Here is a 16,112-nt window from a genome sequence, read left to right as displayed (position 1 = left end):
GAAGCAGCTCCAGGATGGGCCACAGGATGTGCTCAGCAGAGCAGGTGTCCAGGGAATGGGATAACTCAATGGGAACTGGCATTTGGGAAGCTCAGACTTTGGCATCGAGCAAGCTCAGGAAGATGAACAGAGGGATGGAAGCTTCCTCCTGCACCCATCCCCGCTGGCGGGGATGCAGACAGGGGGAACAGGTCTGTCAAGGCAACCTCCTGCAGCAAGTGCTGCTGCCGCTGACTAATGCCAGGGTGGAGAGGCTCCACGCAACAGCTCACTTCCTCCAGGTCCCACCACCACCACCAGCCAACACCAACACTGAGCTGTAGCGATGCCGGCAGGTGCTGCTCACCTGCTCAACATGGGGACCCTGGGAGCTGGAGCACGTGGATGGGATGGCAGCTTGGTCCCATGCAGGAGCCAGCCAGCAGCATTCCACCAGATCCCTCGCCTCCACTCCAGCATGGGGAGCCAGGCTTCATCCCACCAAACTCACACCCAGCAGTCGGGCTCCCCTTGCCCACCGTGGCCCTGCTGCCATTAGGGGGGCCTGGCTGGATAAATCCACTCCCTCTGCTACACCGCTGTCCTGGTTGCCATAATCTCATCTCAAGGACGATGCTGGAGGTGGATCCTTTTGCTGGCTCCTTTATTCAGGCACAGTTCATGGGAAGGGGGAGGCCGGGAGCCAGCCTTATGACCATGTTTCAGACTGGAAGCGCTGGGACCGTTCCAGGGCTGCTAAATACTCCTCTGCTTCAGAGGGTGACAGGCCACCTTCCAGCTGCAGCACCGACTGCAGGGCTTCTGCCACCGCCGCTGGCATCTGCTTGGCATTCCTGGAGGAGAGAGGAGGTGGTGCAATGGAGGGCAAGAAGGAAAGCTAGGGCGTTATCAGCAGCCCCAGTGCCCTGGCAAAGCAAGGCAGCATCATCCCCCTCCAGCTGAACCCACCACCCCAGCACACAGCAACAGGGGGGAACCTGCCTCACCCTGCAAGACAGGCTGCCTGGCACTGAATAAATGACAGGCTTTGAGAAGCAGCTCCTGCATTCCCTAGCGAGCAGCACCATCATCCACACAGGACTTCTCAGTGGTGGCATTTGCAAGCACAGACATGGCAAAGGAGCCTTAGCTGTGGCCCCATGTTGCTCCATTTCCTATCACGCTCATTAGAGGGACATGAGGAATATGCACGAGGTGTAATGTATCAGTGGGAGAACAGGAAACTGTCCTTTAATCTCGGGAAACAGTGTGGAACGTGTCTGATCCTGAGCTGGCGAGACAACTGCTGTGAAGGAGCAGCCGCGTCCATCATCTGCCACCTCCTTGCAAGACATCTGCAGTGATTGCTCTGATATTTGCAACCAAAGCCAATTCAAACCTCCAAATAAAGAGAAATGGTGAAGAAAATGTGAGCTCCTGTGTAGAAGATACCCAAACAGGATCCAGCCCTTCCAAGCACAATTAGTTCTCATGGGAAATCAGATATTCAGACTTTTTCCTGGAGAGAGTTTCATTTGATGAACTGACTGTACGAGAAAAAAACAGCTAATAAAACATCTCTCAGGCTGCTCCAATTGGCACAAGCAGCTGGTAACGTCCTTGCTGTGTCCCAGGAACAAGGCAGGGCTCTGACTTGCGTTTGAAGCTGATTAACATCCCAAAATACACAGAAAGGAGGTCTTCTTTTTTTGGAAGTCGCATTGTTTCTGAGTCAGGCACCAATATGCAAGTCCAAGATCATGGAGCTGGGCTTGGGATGCAAAACATGTCAAATAGCTGGTTTTTGCAGGAAAAAAAATACGGGAGATTTGCAACCTTTTTCCCCCTGGGCACAATTATAGACAAGATCCAACCCTGGCTCCCCAGAGTCTGCCCCAGGCAGCAAAACCACTGTGCTGCATGGGCCAGGGCCAGTGCTCAGGGACACGCAGCCCAGGACCCACTTTCCCATCTTCTCCTGGTGAGGCTGAAACTCAATACTATTTTTAGGTGAAAAAGAGGCCATTTTGAGGCCAGGGCACCTGCACCTTCCTGCTTGGCATCCCACTGGAAAATCAGAGTCTGGGGGTGACGGAAGGGCACTGTGATCCCAGGTATCCATCAGTGTGGTGTGGGCTGGTCAGGACGGGTGGGGAAGTGCCCACTGGGAACAGCACAGTTGGCATTTGTACAAGGAGGGTGAGGCTCTCAGATCATAGAATCCCAGACTGGTTTGGGTTGGAAGGGGCCTTGAAGCTCACCCAGCTCCAACCCCTGCCACGGGCAGGGACACCTTCCACTAGAGCAGCTTGCTCCAAGCCCCTGTGTCCAACCTGGCCTTGAACACTGCCAGGGATGGGGCAGCCACAGCTTCTCTGGGCACCCTGTGCCAGTCTCACCCACCTGCTTGGGGCTGAGGCTACCCCATGCTGTGGACAAAGATGGGTCTCAGAGCAACCCTGATGTCCAAAACACCATCCTCATGGTCACTACCAATCTCTGCAATGGGGAGAGCTGTGCAAGCCCTGCTCTTTCCAAGACACTTATCCTTTTTTGGCTGTCCCCAGGGTGTCTCCATCAGCGCCAGAAAGTAGCAAAGAATGCAGGAAGAAAAGAACAGCTGCCCTATAGTCTCAGCATTTGGGCTGTGGAAGGAGACACAACCCCAAGTCCCAAGTGCAGCTTGATGGAGGAAATGGAACCCAAACCCCAGCTCCATGGGAAGGAATGGCTGGTTTGGGGTAAGGGCCCCAGGAAGCCCTGTGGAGCAGCGAGGCACAGCAGAGCAGGGGCAGCGGCCTGGCCTTAGCTTCCTGGGCAGTAACCAAGAACCTCCCTCTCCCAGGAATGCACTGAGGGCAGTCCCACCCCACGAGGCACCAGGGAAGTTCCTGCTCTCGTGGAGGACAGGCAGGGAAGAGCCTCCTGCAATCGCTGCTCATGTCGACAGCAAGGCCCAGGGTTGCTCAGCGCTTCCCAGGTCATGGGGTGCACGACAAACACCATCCCCAGCCTCTCACCTGCTCAAGGAGCCCAAAGCATTTCACAACCCTCACCCCGGGCAGCAGGGAGCAGCGTCCTCCCTGCAGCCACACAGGCAGCAACAAGGGCAGGCAGGTTAAGGGCTTTGCCCAGGAAAAGAGCCAATGAGCAAGGAATGGAGCTGCAGATGCTCTGCCTCCAAAGGCCACACATTTTGGCCAACAGTCCAAGGTTTCCAACCAGCCCAAGCCTGGTGAATGATTGTGCTGTCAGAGGAGGCAGGCTGCAGTGCAACATGACACAAGGTCAGCTGCAGCAGCTTTACCGTGGCTGTGGCTCTGCCCGTCCTCATCAGAGCAGGGGTAGGTGAGAAATGGCTCCCTAAGCCCAGGGCTTGTGGAGCAGGACACGCAGAGAGGAAGAGGCTGGTCCCTCTGCAGCAGGCACTGCAGCCCTACAGACCTGCTGAGAATGACTCTGGGGAGGTGGGAAGCAGCCACATGAACCCCTGCTCCCTTGATCCCTGCAGAGCCCTCGCACTCACCCAGCCAGGTAGACATGAGCATTCCTGCTGCTCAGCAGCTCCCACACCAGCCTGCGGTTCTCCAGGATGCGGTGCTGGACATAAACCTTCTCCTCCTGCAGGGAAACACAGTGCTGAGCCCACCAGCCCTGCCAGCAGCCTCAGCTCCAGCTCCAGCCCCATCACACCTGCCTGACCCTGGGGGCTGTTTGCAGGAGCTTGGGGCAGCACACACTGGGAGGAGCAGTTGGATGAACTATCACACAGGGAAGGGGATCCCCACTCCTAATCTCAGCGCACTGGGATGGGGTGCTGGGAGATGGGTGCAGCAGCAGGAGCTTCAGTGGGGAACGTGCCCCGAGTAGCACCCCCAAATCCTCCGGCTGCTCCTGCCTGCTCCAGCTCTGGTGAAGAGCCCAGGGCCATGAACTGGGGAGGCCCCACCACGACTCCTTTCCTGCCCTCACCTCTCCTATCTACACACCCCCTTACCGAGGCTGCTGCAGGGCAGAGACCCTTCCCCACACCCTTGGCTGCTGCTCCTGGAGACTGGAACCAGCTTGAAAGGACAGAAAGCTTGGAGGGGTGGCCTTGGTCCCACTCCCTGCCCTGCGCTGTGCTTAAGGACTGGGCTTGGGGACTTCTGGCACAGCCCAGCCCAGCTGAGGAGAGTTCCCACAGGGTTAATCCACAAGACTTCATGCATCCAAGCAACTGCCTACAGCCCTGGCTCCCGCCCAAGAAGAACACCATTGCCAACGTGCCTGAGTTCACTGCTGGCTCCTCCATGACAAAGGTGACACTGTGATGGAGGCCAGGCCCTCAGCCACGTGTCCCATCACACGGGGCTCTGCACAGCCCTGGTGCAGCCACCACCCCACCTCCTCCTCCCAGCCCATCCAGGCCCAAAGGCAAGGAGGCTCCTGCTGCCCCCGAGGCTGCCTGTGTGCTGCACAGGAGGTGTCACAGGAGCCGGTCACTGCAGCGTCAGCAGGTCCCACACAGCTCTGCTGCACTCAGGTCACCCCCGGGCACAGCCCCGCTCGGCACTGGTGCTGCAGGGGGTAAAGAGCCCATCCCAAAGACCAGCCCTGCCAGCAGCCAGCTCCAGCACCAGCACCATCAGGCAGAAGTGCTGATGGAGGCTCTGCCAGCAAGGCTGGGCTCCCAGGGGGTCACTTCAGGAGCTGCAGCTCCCAGATACCAGAGCAGCCACTGACAAACCCAGGTCTCACTAAACCCCGGGGCACCCTGCTGGGAATGAGGCACATTAGACTGGGATCAGTCCGCACGTGGGGAGATGTGATGTGACAGGACGTCACTGCAGAGGGGACTTTATGGAGAGGAGGGGAATCCTGCTCAGCCATGGAGCATCCCAGCTCCTGCCAGCCTTACGGAAAGCAAAGGTTTTGACAAGTTCATGGCTGTGGTACCACAATCTCAGAGTGGTTTGGGTTGGAAGGGACCCTGAAGTTCATTCAGCTCCAACCCCTGCCATGGGCAGGAACACCTTCCACTAGAGCAGCTTGCTCCAAGCCCCTGTGTCCAACACTGCCAGGGATGGGGCAGCCACAGCTTCTCTGGGCACCCTGTGCCAGCGCCTCAGCACCCTCACAGGGAAGAGCTTCTGCCTAAGATCCAACCTAAATCTCCCTTGTTAGTTTAAATCCATCACCCCTTGTCCTATTGCTATATTCCCTGATAAAGAGCCCCTCTCCAGCATCCTTGTAGCCCCCTTCAGACACTGGAAGCTGCTCTGATGTCTCCACACAGCTTCTCTTCTCCAGGCTGAACAACCCCAACGTTCTCAGCCTGTCTCCAAACAGGAGGTGCTCCAGGCCCTGATCATCCTCGTGGCCTCCTCTGGACTTGCTCCAACAGCTCCATGTCCTTCTGTCGAGGACACGAGAACTGCACACAGTGCTGGAAGTGAGGTCTCATGAGAGCAGAGCAGAGGGGCAGGATCATCTCCCTGAGCTGCTGCTCATTCTCTGGGGGTGCAGCCCAGCACAGGGAGGGGGTTCTCGGCTCAAGTGCACACTGAAGCTGGGTCATAGGGAGCTTCTCCTCACCCAGCACCCCAAATTCTTCTCCTCAGGCTGCTCTGAATCACTTCTCTGCCCAACCTGTATCTGTGCCTGGGACTGCCCCAGCCATTGTACCTGTGGCTCTACGTATCACCCACCTCCCTGTGCGGCACTACAAGCGCTCAGTGGCAGAAGACTCATGACAAACGGAGCAGGCAGGGGAGGCTGGGAGGCACACTCCAATGTGAGTCCTGTCCCTCCAGAGGCTGTGAGGGCAGGAGGAGGCTCTGGGGCTGCTCTCCAGGGAGCAGCAGGTCCCTGCTTCACGGTGTGAGCCACCAGACAGAAGGCATGCTGGTCACCCAACAAACCTCTGCAGTGCTCCTCCGGGTCATCAAAGACTTGGAGAGCCTTCAAAGAAGCATTCAACTCGTGCCCTGCAAGTGACTGGATAAGAGGTGCTGGCTTCATGTCAATGCATGCACACAGCCAGAAGAAAAGGACTGGTGCAGCTGAGCTACCTGGAAATACCCATTCTCACTGCCCCTTTTTATCAGATGTCTGTTTCAAAGGCAGGCTGAACTGTCAGTGCCATCAAGGGCACTGAGGCAGGGCAAGGCAGTGAAAATACCAGACACTGCCTGGGAAATATGGGAGCAAAGTGAGGGGCTGAGCTGCGGGCGTGCTTGTACCTCCAGGAGCTGTCTCCTCATGGCTGGGGCTCGGGGAGAGCTGGCACAAAGGCCACTGATCAGAGGGACACGGTGGGGAGGGTGGCACTCAACCAAGAAAGGCGCCTGGTGACACGTGAGAGGCTGGGAGCCCTTCCTCCCTCACGTGGTCCAGCCAAACAAAGCTGCTCACCCTTATCTGCTCCGGTGCTTGCTGGCCCTGTCCCAGCCAGCTTTCCATGTCCCAGCTGGGCAGTGGCACTGCAGTGCTGGGGAGATCCCAGCCAGCACCGAGGTGACCACTGTGCCACGCCACCGGGCTCTCCTCAGGCCATGCCAACAGGTACAGGGGCCGAAACACTGGCAGAGTCCCATCAGTGCTGCCTGACGTGCTTCTTTATCCACCCTCATCCTCTAGGAACTAACCTGGTCCCTGGAGAAGGCCGTGAAGAGTGTCAGGAAGCCCTTTGCCACCAGCTCTTCCCACTCTGCCTGGCAGTAGAAGTCCTTGGATTTCTGGCGGCAGCCAAAGAACAAGCAGTTCCCTGCAGGGAGCAAACCAGAGGGGCTGCGCTGGGGACTGAGCACCCTGAGTGCTGGGCACTGCTCCTGTGGCTCTCGTCTCTCTGCTGAGCTTAGCTCACAGCCCTGGTCTGGAAGAGCCAGGAGCCACATCAGAATGAAGCCAAGTGACCTGTGGCAACCAAAGGCCCCCAAGTGCTGGTAAAGCAGGAAATGGGGAGCAGGTAGGGTGAGCTCTCCAGGGCTGCATATTCCCCTCCAGCAGCCTCCTGCCGAGACCCACAGCTCAGCTGGGGGAATGAGGATGGGACAAGGGCAGAGGCACAACCCCATGTGCAGCAGATGAACTCAGTAACCTGTCTCTACTCACAGAGAACCAAGAAAGAGCCTCTGCAGAGCCCTATCCCAACCCAAGGACAGCAGCACAGTCTGTGAGTAACCACACAGGCTGCACGCAGCAGGCTTTGGTCCTCACCTGCCCCAGAGCCCAGCCTGCTCCTAAACACAGCAAAGCCTGGGCCTGTCCAAGCCCTCAGGAGCACCCAGAGCCAGGGCTACCCCTCACCTCTCCATCCCTGGGCCACCCGCTCCTGTATCGCTGCTCGGAAAGGTGCCACCCCTGTTCCAGGGCCGATCATGATGACAGGAGTGTCAGGGTCAGATGGGAACTTCAGGCCCCCCTTCTTCACCCAAAGAGGCACCCGGACATCACCTGCAAAGCAAACAGACCAAGTGGCATCACCCCTCCCCCACCACCCTCCAAAGATCCCAGTGGCTCCTGGCTTAGCACCACCCCAGCACCAAGCACGCCGGTGCCATGGAGACATGAGGTGTGTGTGAAAAGCACTCCAGATGCCTCAGCCCTGTCTCTGCAAGCACCTGAGTGAACCCCAAAGCAAAGCCAGAGCCCCACAGTACATGTGCTGTGGGACAGCCTTCTCCTCACACAGGGATGACAGCAGTGGAGGTGAGCAGAGATCTCAGCCTGGCTGTCGAGTCAGGAATGGCCAAACCTGCCTCTGCTGGGAGCCAGAGAGGTGAAGATCCTCATCTAGCTTCTCTGAGAAGACTCAGTCTTGCCCTGGAGTCACACAAAGTAGTTCTCTACCATCCTGCAGCAGGGAGACCCCATGAGCTTGTTATGTTTGCCTGGTGACCAGGCTGGAGGGGTTTTGTGGTTGAAGCAGATGAGCAGCATACACGGGCTTTGCAGGCCAGGATGGATGTGCTCAAAGGACCATCCATCTCAGCACTGGTGCTATGGGGCTGGAGGTGTCCAGCAGTCAGAGCACTACTAGCTCCAGGACACCAGAAGCAGCCCACTGTGGGACAGCAGGGCACTGAGAGCAGGAGGGTAGAACAGCTGGGACATAACCAGGAGTTCATGGTGCTCAGGGCAAGCTGGAAGAGCATGCAAGGCTCTGAAGAGGACGGGAGCAGCGAGGAACAGCTGTCAGTGTGAGTTCAGCCCATCCTGCCAAGCCAGCATGCTCCAGCTGCCCATGGCGGTGGTGCTCCACCACATGGCCACCACCACACAGCTCCACCACGGTCCCATGGGAGCAGCACTGGGTGCTATGCAAGCACATAAAGATTCTCATAGAGTCCAAGCAATTACCTTGCTCTGGGTTGAGAGAAGCCAGCCAGGTAGAGCAGAGGCCACGGCGGGGTTTGCTGAGCCACGTCTTGTACCGCACCACTGCCATGAGGATCTGGATCCGGTCAGGATGAGCCTGTGCCCAGACAGGAGTCAGGAGAAACAAGAACCCACCCAGTACAGCTCTGCAGGAAGAGTCCTGTGCCTCCATCAAGGACAAAGCCTGTGCCCAGCTCCTGCCAGCGCACCTGCTACCCTTGTCCCAGCCTGAAACAGCCACTTGGACAAAGAATGGAGCACAGCCTGGCCCAAAACCCTCTGGGGATCTTCCCAGGGAAGCAGCGCTGTGGGAATGCACAGGACCCAGGACAGCTCTGCACAGCTGGCAACAGCAAGAGACACTGTCCAACCCAAGAGGCACCCATGGAGGACAAATGCCAGCTGACATGGGCTGACATGTGCAAGCCACCCAGGGCAGGTCCCACTGCCACCTCCCGGCTGCAGCAGGAAGCAGCACTCCCCTTCCATGCCCACACCACCTGGGATGCTCCCAGCCTAAGCGCCACCACATCCACTGCTCCCTGTGACAAGGACACCAGACCTCTGCTGTGCACTGGGACAGGCCCAGCACTTGTGGGGCCCCGAGGTTTACATCCAGCATGTCAGGGTGCCGCAGGCTTACAGCAGAGCAGGGGTTTGGGTGGGCTGCAGGTGCTCAGAAGGCCTGGGAGTACAGCCTGAACATCCACAGTGTGCACAGCACCAGTGGTGAGCCCTAGCCCTGTCAGACCCTCGGCTCAGAACCTGACTGAGGCCAACAGGGGCTGAGATCTTACCAGCATGGAGGAGGCGATGGAGAAGGCGCGAGGTCTGATGTGCGGGATGAGGTCCAGCAGGTATTCGGGGGGAATGGCACATGTGGTGTGAGGGAAATCCCACATGACCTGCAAACCAAGGCTGGTGAAACCTGGGACACCCCAGAGGCAGTCTGCCTGCTTCTCAGGGGGATAGAGGCTGTCCCACACTGCCCCTGACTGAAGCCATCATCTTGGCTAACCCTGAGCACCAACCCTGTCCCACCACCCTCCTCTCACCCCCAGGCTGCAGCACAGGGCCCACCACAGAGCCCAGGCAGCTTTGGAGCAGGTCTTAATCCACCAGTGAAGTAGATTAAATTCCCCAGCCAAGAAATAATGGCTGATCCTCTGCCTGGTGCTTTCTCCATGGCACAGCCCTCACAGAGTGGCTCTGCCATGCGTCTTGCGCAGCCTCACCTCCAGCGTGGTCCTGCGGGGCCGGTTGCAGTAGCTGTACAGCTCCTCCTGGCCCTGGGCAGAGCTGAACTCCTGCAGCTTCTCCCTCTCCAGCTCGTTGGTAGAGAAGCAGGACAGGAGCTGGAAGAAGGAGCGCCGTGGCACGCAGGAGATGTCCAGGTAGTGTGTGACCAGGTGCCGGATGGAACAGGGCTGTGGCAGCAGGGCAGGGAGGGCTGTCCCTGCAGGGAAGGCAGCAGGAGTCGCTCAGCAGGGCGCTGAATGCAGAGCACTGCCTGCCTGCTGCCCCTGCAGCTCTGCAGCTCCACAGGTACCCACACAAGGGCAGCTCTGCTGCCTGCAGGCACCCAGTTGCTGCATGAGCATGCCAGAGGAGCCAACTTTAGTTACTGCCACCACTGCTTCCCCCGTGGGCTCCCACTCCCTCCTGCTCTTCCCAGCTTGCTTTTCAAGCCCACAGGTTTGCAAAAGAGAAACCCACTGGTAAGCTGTCCTTTATACAAGTGTTTTAGGATGATGCCTTATCCATATGGGTCCCACCTTGCCTGTACACAGTGCAGTGGAAATAACCAGCAGTGTGGTATGTGTCAGGCCTGTCCTTGCCTCCTGCTTCTCTCCCAAGTGTGTGAGGAGCGGCCTGAATTTAGAATCATAGGATCCCAGCCTGGTTGGGTTGGAAGGGACCTTAAAGCTCCTCCAGCTCCAACCCCTGCCACAGGCAGGGACACCTTCCACTAGAGCAGCTTGCTCCAAGCCCCTGGGTCCAACCTGGCCTTGAACACTGCCAGGGATGGGGCAGCCACAGCTTCTCTGGGCACCCTGTGCCAGCTCCTCACCAATTTCTCTTGGGTTTGCCTGCCAGGCCAAAAACCCAGCAGTGAGCACTTGGTCACTGGGCAGAATGGGGAGACCTGCGTGCCGCAGGCAAGGAAGCACAGGCTTCCTGGTTCAGGGTGGGGAGGCTGCAGGATCCTCCACAGGGTCTTCCACAGCAGGACACTGCTGGAGTCCTCCCAGGAGTCACACTAACATGAGATCCCTAATGTGGGATCCAGAGGCGCTCAGAGCTGGGAGGGAAGGAGATCACCTAAACTGTGAGACAGGCACAAGTCCTGTGTCCATCAGCCACTCTCAGCTCCCTGTAACCAGGGCTAAAGCAAAGGAAAAGTAGAGCTCCAGGCTGGGGCAGGGCTCAGAGCTGCCCGGTCCCCAGGAAGGAGAGGAGCAGTGGGCAGCACCTACCAGGCTCTGTGGGCTTGAGCACAAAGTGTCTGTCCGGATCCAGGCGCAGGAGCTGGCAGAACTGCTCCACATCTTCAGGGCAGTTCTGGGGCTGCACCATCACCACGTCCCCAGCACTGTACCTGGGGGTACAGCAGAACCAGCTGAGTGCAGCCATGGGGCAGGCCACGGGCACAGCACCATCATCCAGCACCCACACCAGGGCAGAGGCCACAGCTCAGCCAAACCCCCAGCGTCACCAATGTTGTGCTCTCTAACCAGACAAGGCAAAGAGCTGGTCCCTGGGCAGGACACTGCCATACACCCCTGACTGCCATGTAGGGGGACAGTGCAGCCAGGACCACATCCACAGTGCTGCAGCTTCAGATCTTAGGGAAAAGGGGAGTGGACGAGGAAAGCAACGGGGCACCCCACCCCACCCAGCAAAGTTGGGGAGTCAGGAAAATGCTTACGTGATCCCTGAGCCTGTGACGTCAAACTCAATGAGCCGGACATCCTGGAAGTGGGATTGTGCCGTGAGCCGCTGGTTGGACACCACCGGAGCAGCGAAAGGACAGAACTCGGAGGGAGCAGCTCTGGGTGCTGTGGGCTGGAGCAGGACCCCACTGGGCTGTGGGGAGTCCTCAGCCACGTAGTGTAGGGTGTACTTTGGGGGCAGGCTGTGGAGAGGAGAGCAATGCAGTGTGGTTACCTCCATGCCACAGCGCCTCTGCTGCTGTAGTGCTAGAGGCTGGAGGTAGGGAGAGGCCTGAACTCTGCCCACCATACCCACCACCCATCATCCCTGTCTCCTGGAGCTGGCCTGGGGCAAGGGAACACAATGCAGACTGCCAGGAGAAGGAGACCCCAGAGGCTTCAGAGCAGGCAGAGAGGGAGGTGGGGCATACACACTCAGCAGGGCGGCCTAGGCAGAGGCATGTCAGGACAGCCAAATGGACAGAACCCTGCTGGGACAGCACACCCAGGGGACAGGGGGACACCCCATCCAGTGAGAGATGGGCCACCCGTGACCAAAGTCCAAGGGATACTTGGGACCCCAAAAGTTGCCTGGGGAGGCTTCCTGGTCAGAGCTTATCTCCACCCAAGGAAAGAGCCAAGGAAGCAGAGCATCGCACCCCAGGCAGCTTCAGCAGCCCCTGCCTTCCCCTGTACTCACCGTACATCGGGGCTGATGATCTCAAGGCCAGGAGGGAGAGGATACAACACGAGGATCTTGTCCCATAAGGCCACAAGCCATGGATCAATCACTGCATCTGGCCTGCAGGTGGGAAAGTCAGGCTGCAGCAGCGCAGCAGCATCCCTTCAGGCTCAAGTGCTGCTACACCTGCACCCAGACACCACTGAGCCACCCCTGAGCAACCACCTCTGCTCTGCTTCCAGCACACAGTCACTCCATGCCGTTCCCTCCCAGCTTCAGGTCTGGAAACATCTCAGCCACTCTGAGCAATCACTCACTCTCTGCGGACCAACCACTGATGCCTGAACAGAACCACCAACCCCCTGCACACAGGTGGTGGCAGTCACCAACTCCTGGGGCACACACAGCCTCTGCCCCATGCAAAGAGAGCAGCAGCACAGCTCAGGCTGCTGCAATGCAGCAAGTACAGCTGTGTAAACACCCCCCACACACCCCCACACACACCCCACCCCCTCCCCCGACCTGAACAGCACTGGGGCAGAGCCAGGAAATGTTTGCACATGCTGGGGGACATGGACACCCTGGGGAAGGAAGTGACCCAGGTCCTGGCACAGGAGAGCAGAGAGCAGCATGTTCACAGAGAGCAGCAGGAGGCTGCTGCCATGTCTGGGGCACAGAAGCAGACCCATGGTGGGAGCAGCACGATGCTGTCCCCAGGGATGGGGTGAAGCATACACAGTTCTGCCAATGAGAAACCAAGGTGCACCCCAGGACTCCCTCCTCTGCACCCCTACACTGGGCTCTTACCCCAAGTCATGCTGGTCATCTCCCAAGGCCACTGGCAGCAGAGGGCTGCCACCAAGCTGCAGCACCCGCTTGTGGAGCTTCTTTGCAATGAAGTTAAACCTGAGGAGAGAATAAGCCCAGCTGCAGAGATCCAGCAAGCAGGACCTGACCCCGGCCCTGCCCAGCTTGGTCCTCCATCCTGGGGCAGATCAGAGAGCCATAGAATCTCAGACTGGTTTGACCTGAAGGGACCTTAAAGCTCACCCAGTCCCAACCACCTGCCACGGGCAGGGACACCTTCCACTAGAGCAGCTTGCTCCAAGCCCCTGTGTCCAACCTGCCCTTGAACACTGCCAGGGATGGGGCAGCCACAGCTTCTCTGGGCACCCTGTGCCAGCGCCTCAGCACCCTCACAGGGAAGAGCTTCTGCCTAAGAGCTCATCTCAGTCTCCCCTCGGGCAGGTTAAAGCCGGCTGCTGGCTGCCACTTGCTGGGCCACTCAGGCGGTTCCCAGCTCCCAGGAGGGACTCAGGGAGGTGCAGCTTCCCTTCAGGACAGCTGTGTCCCAGACAAACACCTCCTTCCCTCTTGCCCCTCACTGCCCACAGAGCTCAGGCACACTCCCATCCGTCCCACTACAGCTCTTTTGGGCACATGGGAACAAAAACCCAATGGCAATGGGTCTGGCTGCCACCTAAAACTCTTGTGTTTCATATCTCCCATTGGCTTGTTCCACCCAAATTCCTGCGACACAGGCTGTCCTGCAGTGCAGACACAGAACAGAATCGCCGTACTGAATGACTGAAAATGATGCGTGCCACACTGCAGCAAAGCAATGCTTGAAGAGCTCAGGAGGAAAGAAACAGGCAGGAGCCCAGTTCCTGGGAATCGGGAGGCTCATGGGCTCATTTTGAAGGGAATTTCAGTTTGTGTGAGCTGCTCCCCCCTCACCCCCTTCGCTCTGCAGTGACTCTGGTCCCGCTGCAGCCAGAGCTGAGGAGCAGACCCGGAGCCCCGGCGCTGCTTACTTGGGGTAGGAGGAGTCGCCGAGGCCCAGCACGGCGTAGTCCAGCCGGCAGAGGGCACCAGAGGGCAGGTTCTTCCGGAACAGGAACCGCCAGAACAGCTGCAGGGACACGGGGCGGTCACGGGGCTGCCGGGGAGCCTCCCCCTGCCTCCTGCGGCAGAGCAGCGCGGGGAGCGGGGCTTCCTGCACAGGTGCGCCCCGAGAGCAGGCACCGCGCTGTGAGCTCTGCACAGCTGCAGCTCCTGCCCTGCTGCAGCCCCTCCAGCTGCTGAAACCTCCCCAGCTCCCTGCCCGCGTCCCATCAGTGACACCAGGTGTGGCCGTGCTGCTCCAAAGCTCCCCCCGCCAACAGTAACCACTGCTCAAGCTGCTTCCAGAGATAAAGCCAATCACTGGGGCAGGAATGTAAAAGCAACATGGAGAGGAGCACTTCCTACCTTCATGTTGTCAGGGGGGTCACCCTGGCCAGTGGTTGCACACACAAATACCACCAAGAGCTCGTTGATGAGGTTGGCCTGTGGGCACAACATGGAAAGGCACATTCAGGTCAGCAGCCTACAAATACATGTTACAGAATCAAAGAATAGTTAGGGTTGGAAAGGACCTTAAGATCATCCAGTTCCAACCCCCCTGCCATGGGCAGGGACACCTCACACTAAACCATGGCACCCAAGGCTCTGTCCAATCTGGCCTGGAACACCGCCAGGGATGGAGCATTCAGTTTCCCTGGGCAACCCATTCCAGTGCCTCACCACCCTAACAGGGAAGAATTTCCTCATATCCAATCTAAACTTCCCCTGTTTTTTTAACCCGTTACCCCTTGTCCTGTCACTACAGTCCCTAATGAAGAGTCCCACCCCAGCATCCCTATAGCCCCCCTTCAGATACTGGACGCTGCTCTGAGGTCTCCCTGCAGCCTTCTCTTCTCCAGCCCAAGCTGCTCACATCACACTGACTTCACGGACAGACCATGCTCGGAATAAAACCCCCAGCCCGCCATAGCACCACCTCCTCTACAGGCACCGCAGCAGCAGCAGCAGCTCCTCAGTGCTGCTCGCCTTGCAGGGTACAGCTGCGTGCAGTCCAGCACAGACACGGGGCAGCGCTCCGTTCTCCCACCCTTTCAAGCCGAGTTAAGCACCACAAAGCCAGGGTCAGCGAGGATGCCCGAGTGCCACAAAACCGGGTTTCTAGGAGACGGGAGCACACCCTTGCATCACCACTCACCACATCATAGCTGTCCAGAGCCTCCACCGTGCACTGGAGGTGCCGCCGCTTGGCTTCTCTGCCGATCCTCTCGGCTGTGTCTTGAGCCGTCCCGGTCTGGCTGCCAAAGAGAACAAGGAGCTTCCGTGCTGCCATCTGCAAGGGTGTTACAAAGGAGGGGGCTGACACCCACATTCAGGCTTCTCTGGGACGGAGACGGGGGCCGGGGGAGCTCGGGGCCGGGGCAAAGCCCCGGCCCCGAGCCCCCCGGCCCCCGCCTCCGTCCCAGGCCTCCAGCGCTGCCATACTCACCACACGCCATCCCCGCACCGCCCCTCCTGCTTACGCTATCACCCCGCGGCAGTGCGGGCGTCACCAGGCAGCGCCGCAGCCGGGGCCCGGCGGCTCCGGTGGCGGTGCCGGTGCCGCGGTGTGAGGCGGGACCATGCTGTTCTCGCTGCGGGAGCTGGTGCAGTGGTTGGGCTTTGCCACCTTCGAGATCTTCCTGCACGGGCTGGCGGTGCTGGCTTTCTCCGTGCTGCTCGTGCTGAAGGTGGACGGCGCGGCCGCGGCGCTCTCCTGGTGGGTGGTGTTCGTGCCGTTCTTCGCCGCTGATGGACTCAGCACCTACTTCACCACCATCGTGACGGTGCGGCTGTTCCAGGACGGCGAGAAGCGCCTGGCCGTGCTGCGGCTCTTCTGGATCCTCACCATCCTCAGCCTCAAGTTCGTCTTCGAGATGCTGCTGTGCCAGAAGCTGGTGGAGCACACGCGGGAGCTCTGGTACGGGCTCATCATGTCGCCCGTCTTCATCCTGCTCCAGCTGCTCATGATCCGAGCCTGCCGGGTGAACTGACGCCGCGGGCACAGGTCTGCCTCCCCGCGGTTCGCGGAGTGTGTCTGTGCAGAGGGCAGCAGGGTACACAGGGCTGGCGCTGTGTGCTGGCGCTGTGGGCTGCCACTGAGCTCGCTGCAGGGCCATACAGTGTCGTGGTTCTTCCAGAGACCCTTCCGTGCCGCACCCTCGTTTCAGTTCACTCAGCTCCAGGTGTTGCTGCGCATCCTGCCCTGCACTGTTTGGCAGTCGTTTTATTTTAAAATAAAAACGCATGGAAGGATTAGTTCTATTTTTTTTTTC

General features: G+C 58.9%; 2 protein-coding genes across 2 annotated transcripts; one reads left to right on the top strand and one right to left on the bottom strand.

The window, feature by feature from the left end:
- Positions 1-626: 626 nt before the first annotated feature.
- Positions 627-15,341, bottom strand: NDOR1 (NADPH dependent diflavin oxidoreductase 1). The gene is made up of 15 exons (XM_062616062.1): positions 15,287-15,341; positions 14,996-15,130; positions 14,206-14,283; positions 13,770-13,867; positions 12,763-12,861; positions 11,974-12,075; positions 11,270-11,476; positions 10,818-10,939; positions 9,576-9,796; positions 9,138-9,245; positions 8,323-8,437; positions 7,270-7,416; positions 6,609-6,727; positions 3,506-3,600; positions 627-833 (listed from the first exon to the last, which is right to left on the bottom strand). Exons 2-15 carry the CDS (start codon positions 15,128-15,130, stop codon positions 689-691), a joined length of 1,791 nt encoding a protein of 596 aa, XP_062472046.1. The 5' UTR covers positions 15,287-15,341; the 3' UTR covers positions 627-688.
- A 51-nt stretch (positions 15,342-15,392) lies between these two features.
- On the top strand, positions 15,393-15,854 carry TMEM203 (transmembrane protein 203). The gene has a single exon (XM_062616084.1). The coding sequence runs from the start codon at positions 15,420-15,422 to the stop codon at positions 15,828-15,830; it is 411 nt and encodes a 136-aa protein (XP_062472068.1). The 5' UTR covers positions 15,393-15,419; the 3' UTR covers positions 15,831-15,854.
- Positions 15,855-16,112: the final 258 nt, after the last annotated feature.

The sequence above is a fragment of the Pezoporus occidentalis genome, unplaced genomic scaffold, assembly GCF_034315485.1.
Source record: "Pezoporus occidentalis ecotype Australia unplaced genomic scaffold, CSIRO_AGI_Poc_V1 ctg187, whole genome shotgun sequence".
NCBI classification, from domain to species: Eukaryota; Metazoa; Chordata; class Aves; order Psittaciformes; family Psittacidae; genus Pezoporus; species Pezoporus occidentalis.
Note: the sequence above shows the minus strand (reverse complement) of the source record. Positions and strands in the feature narration are given on the sequence as shown.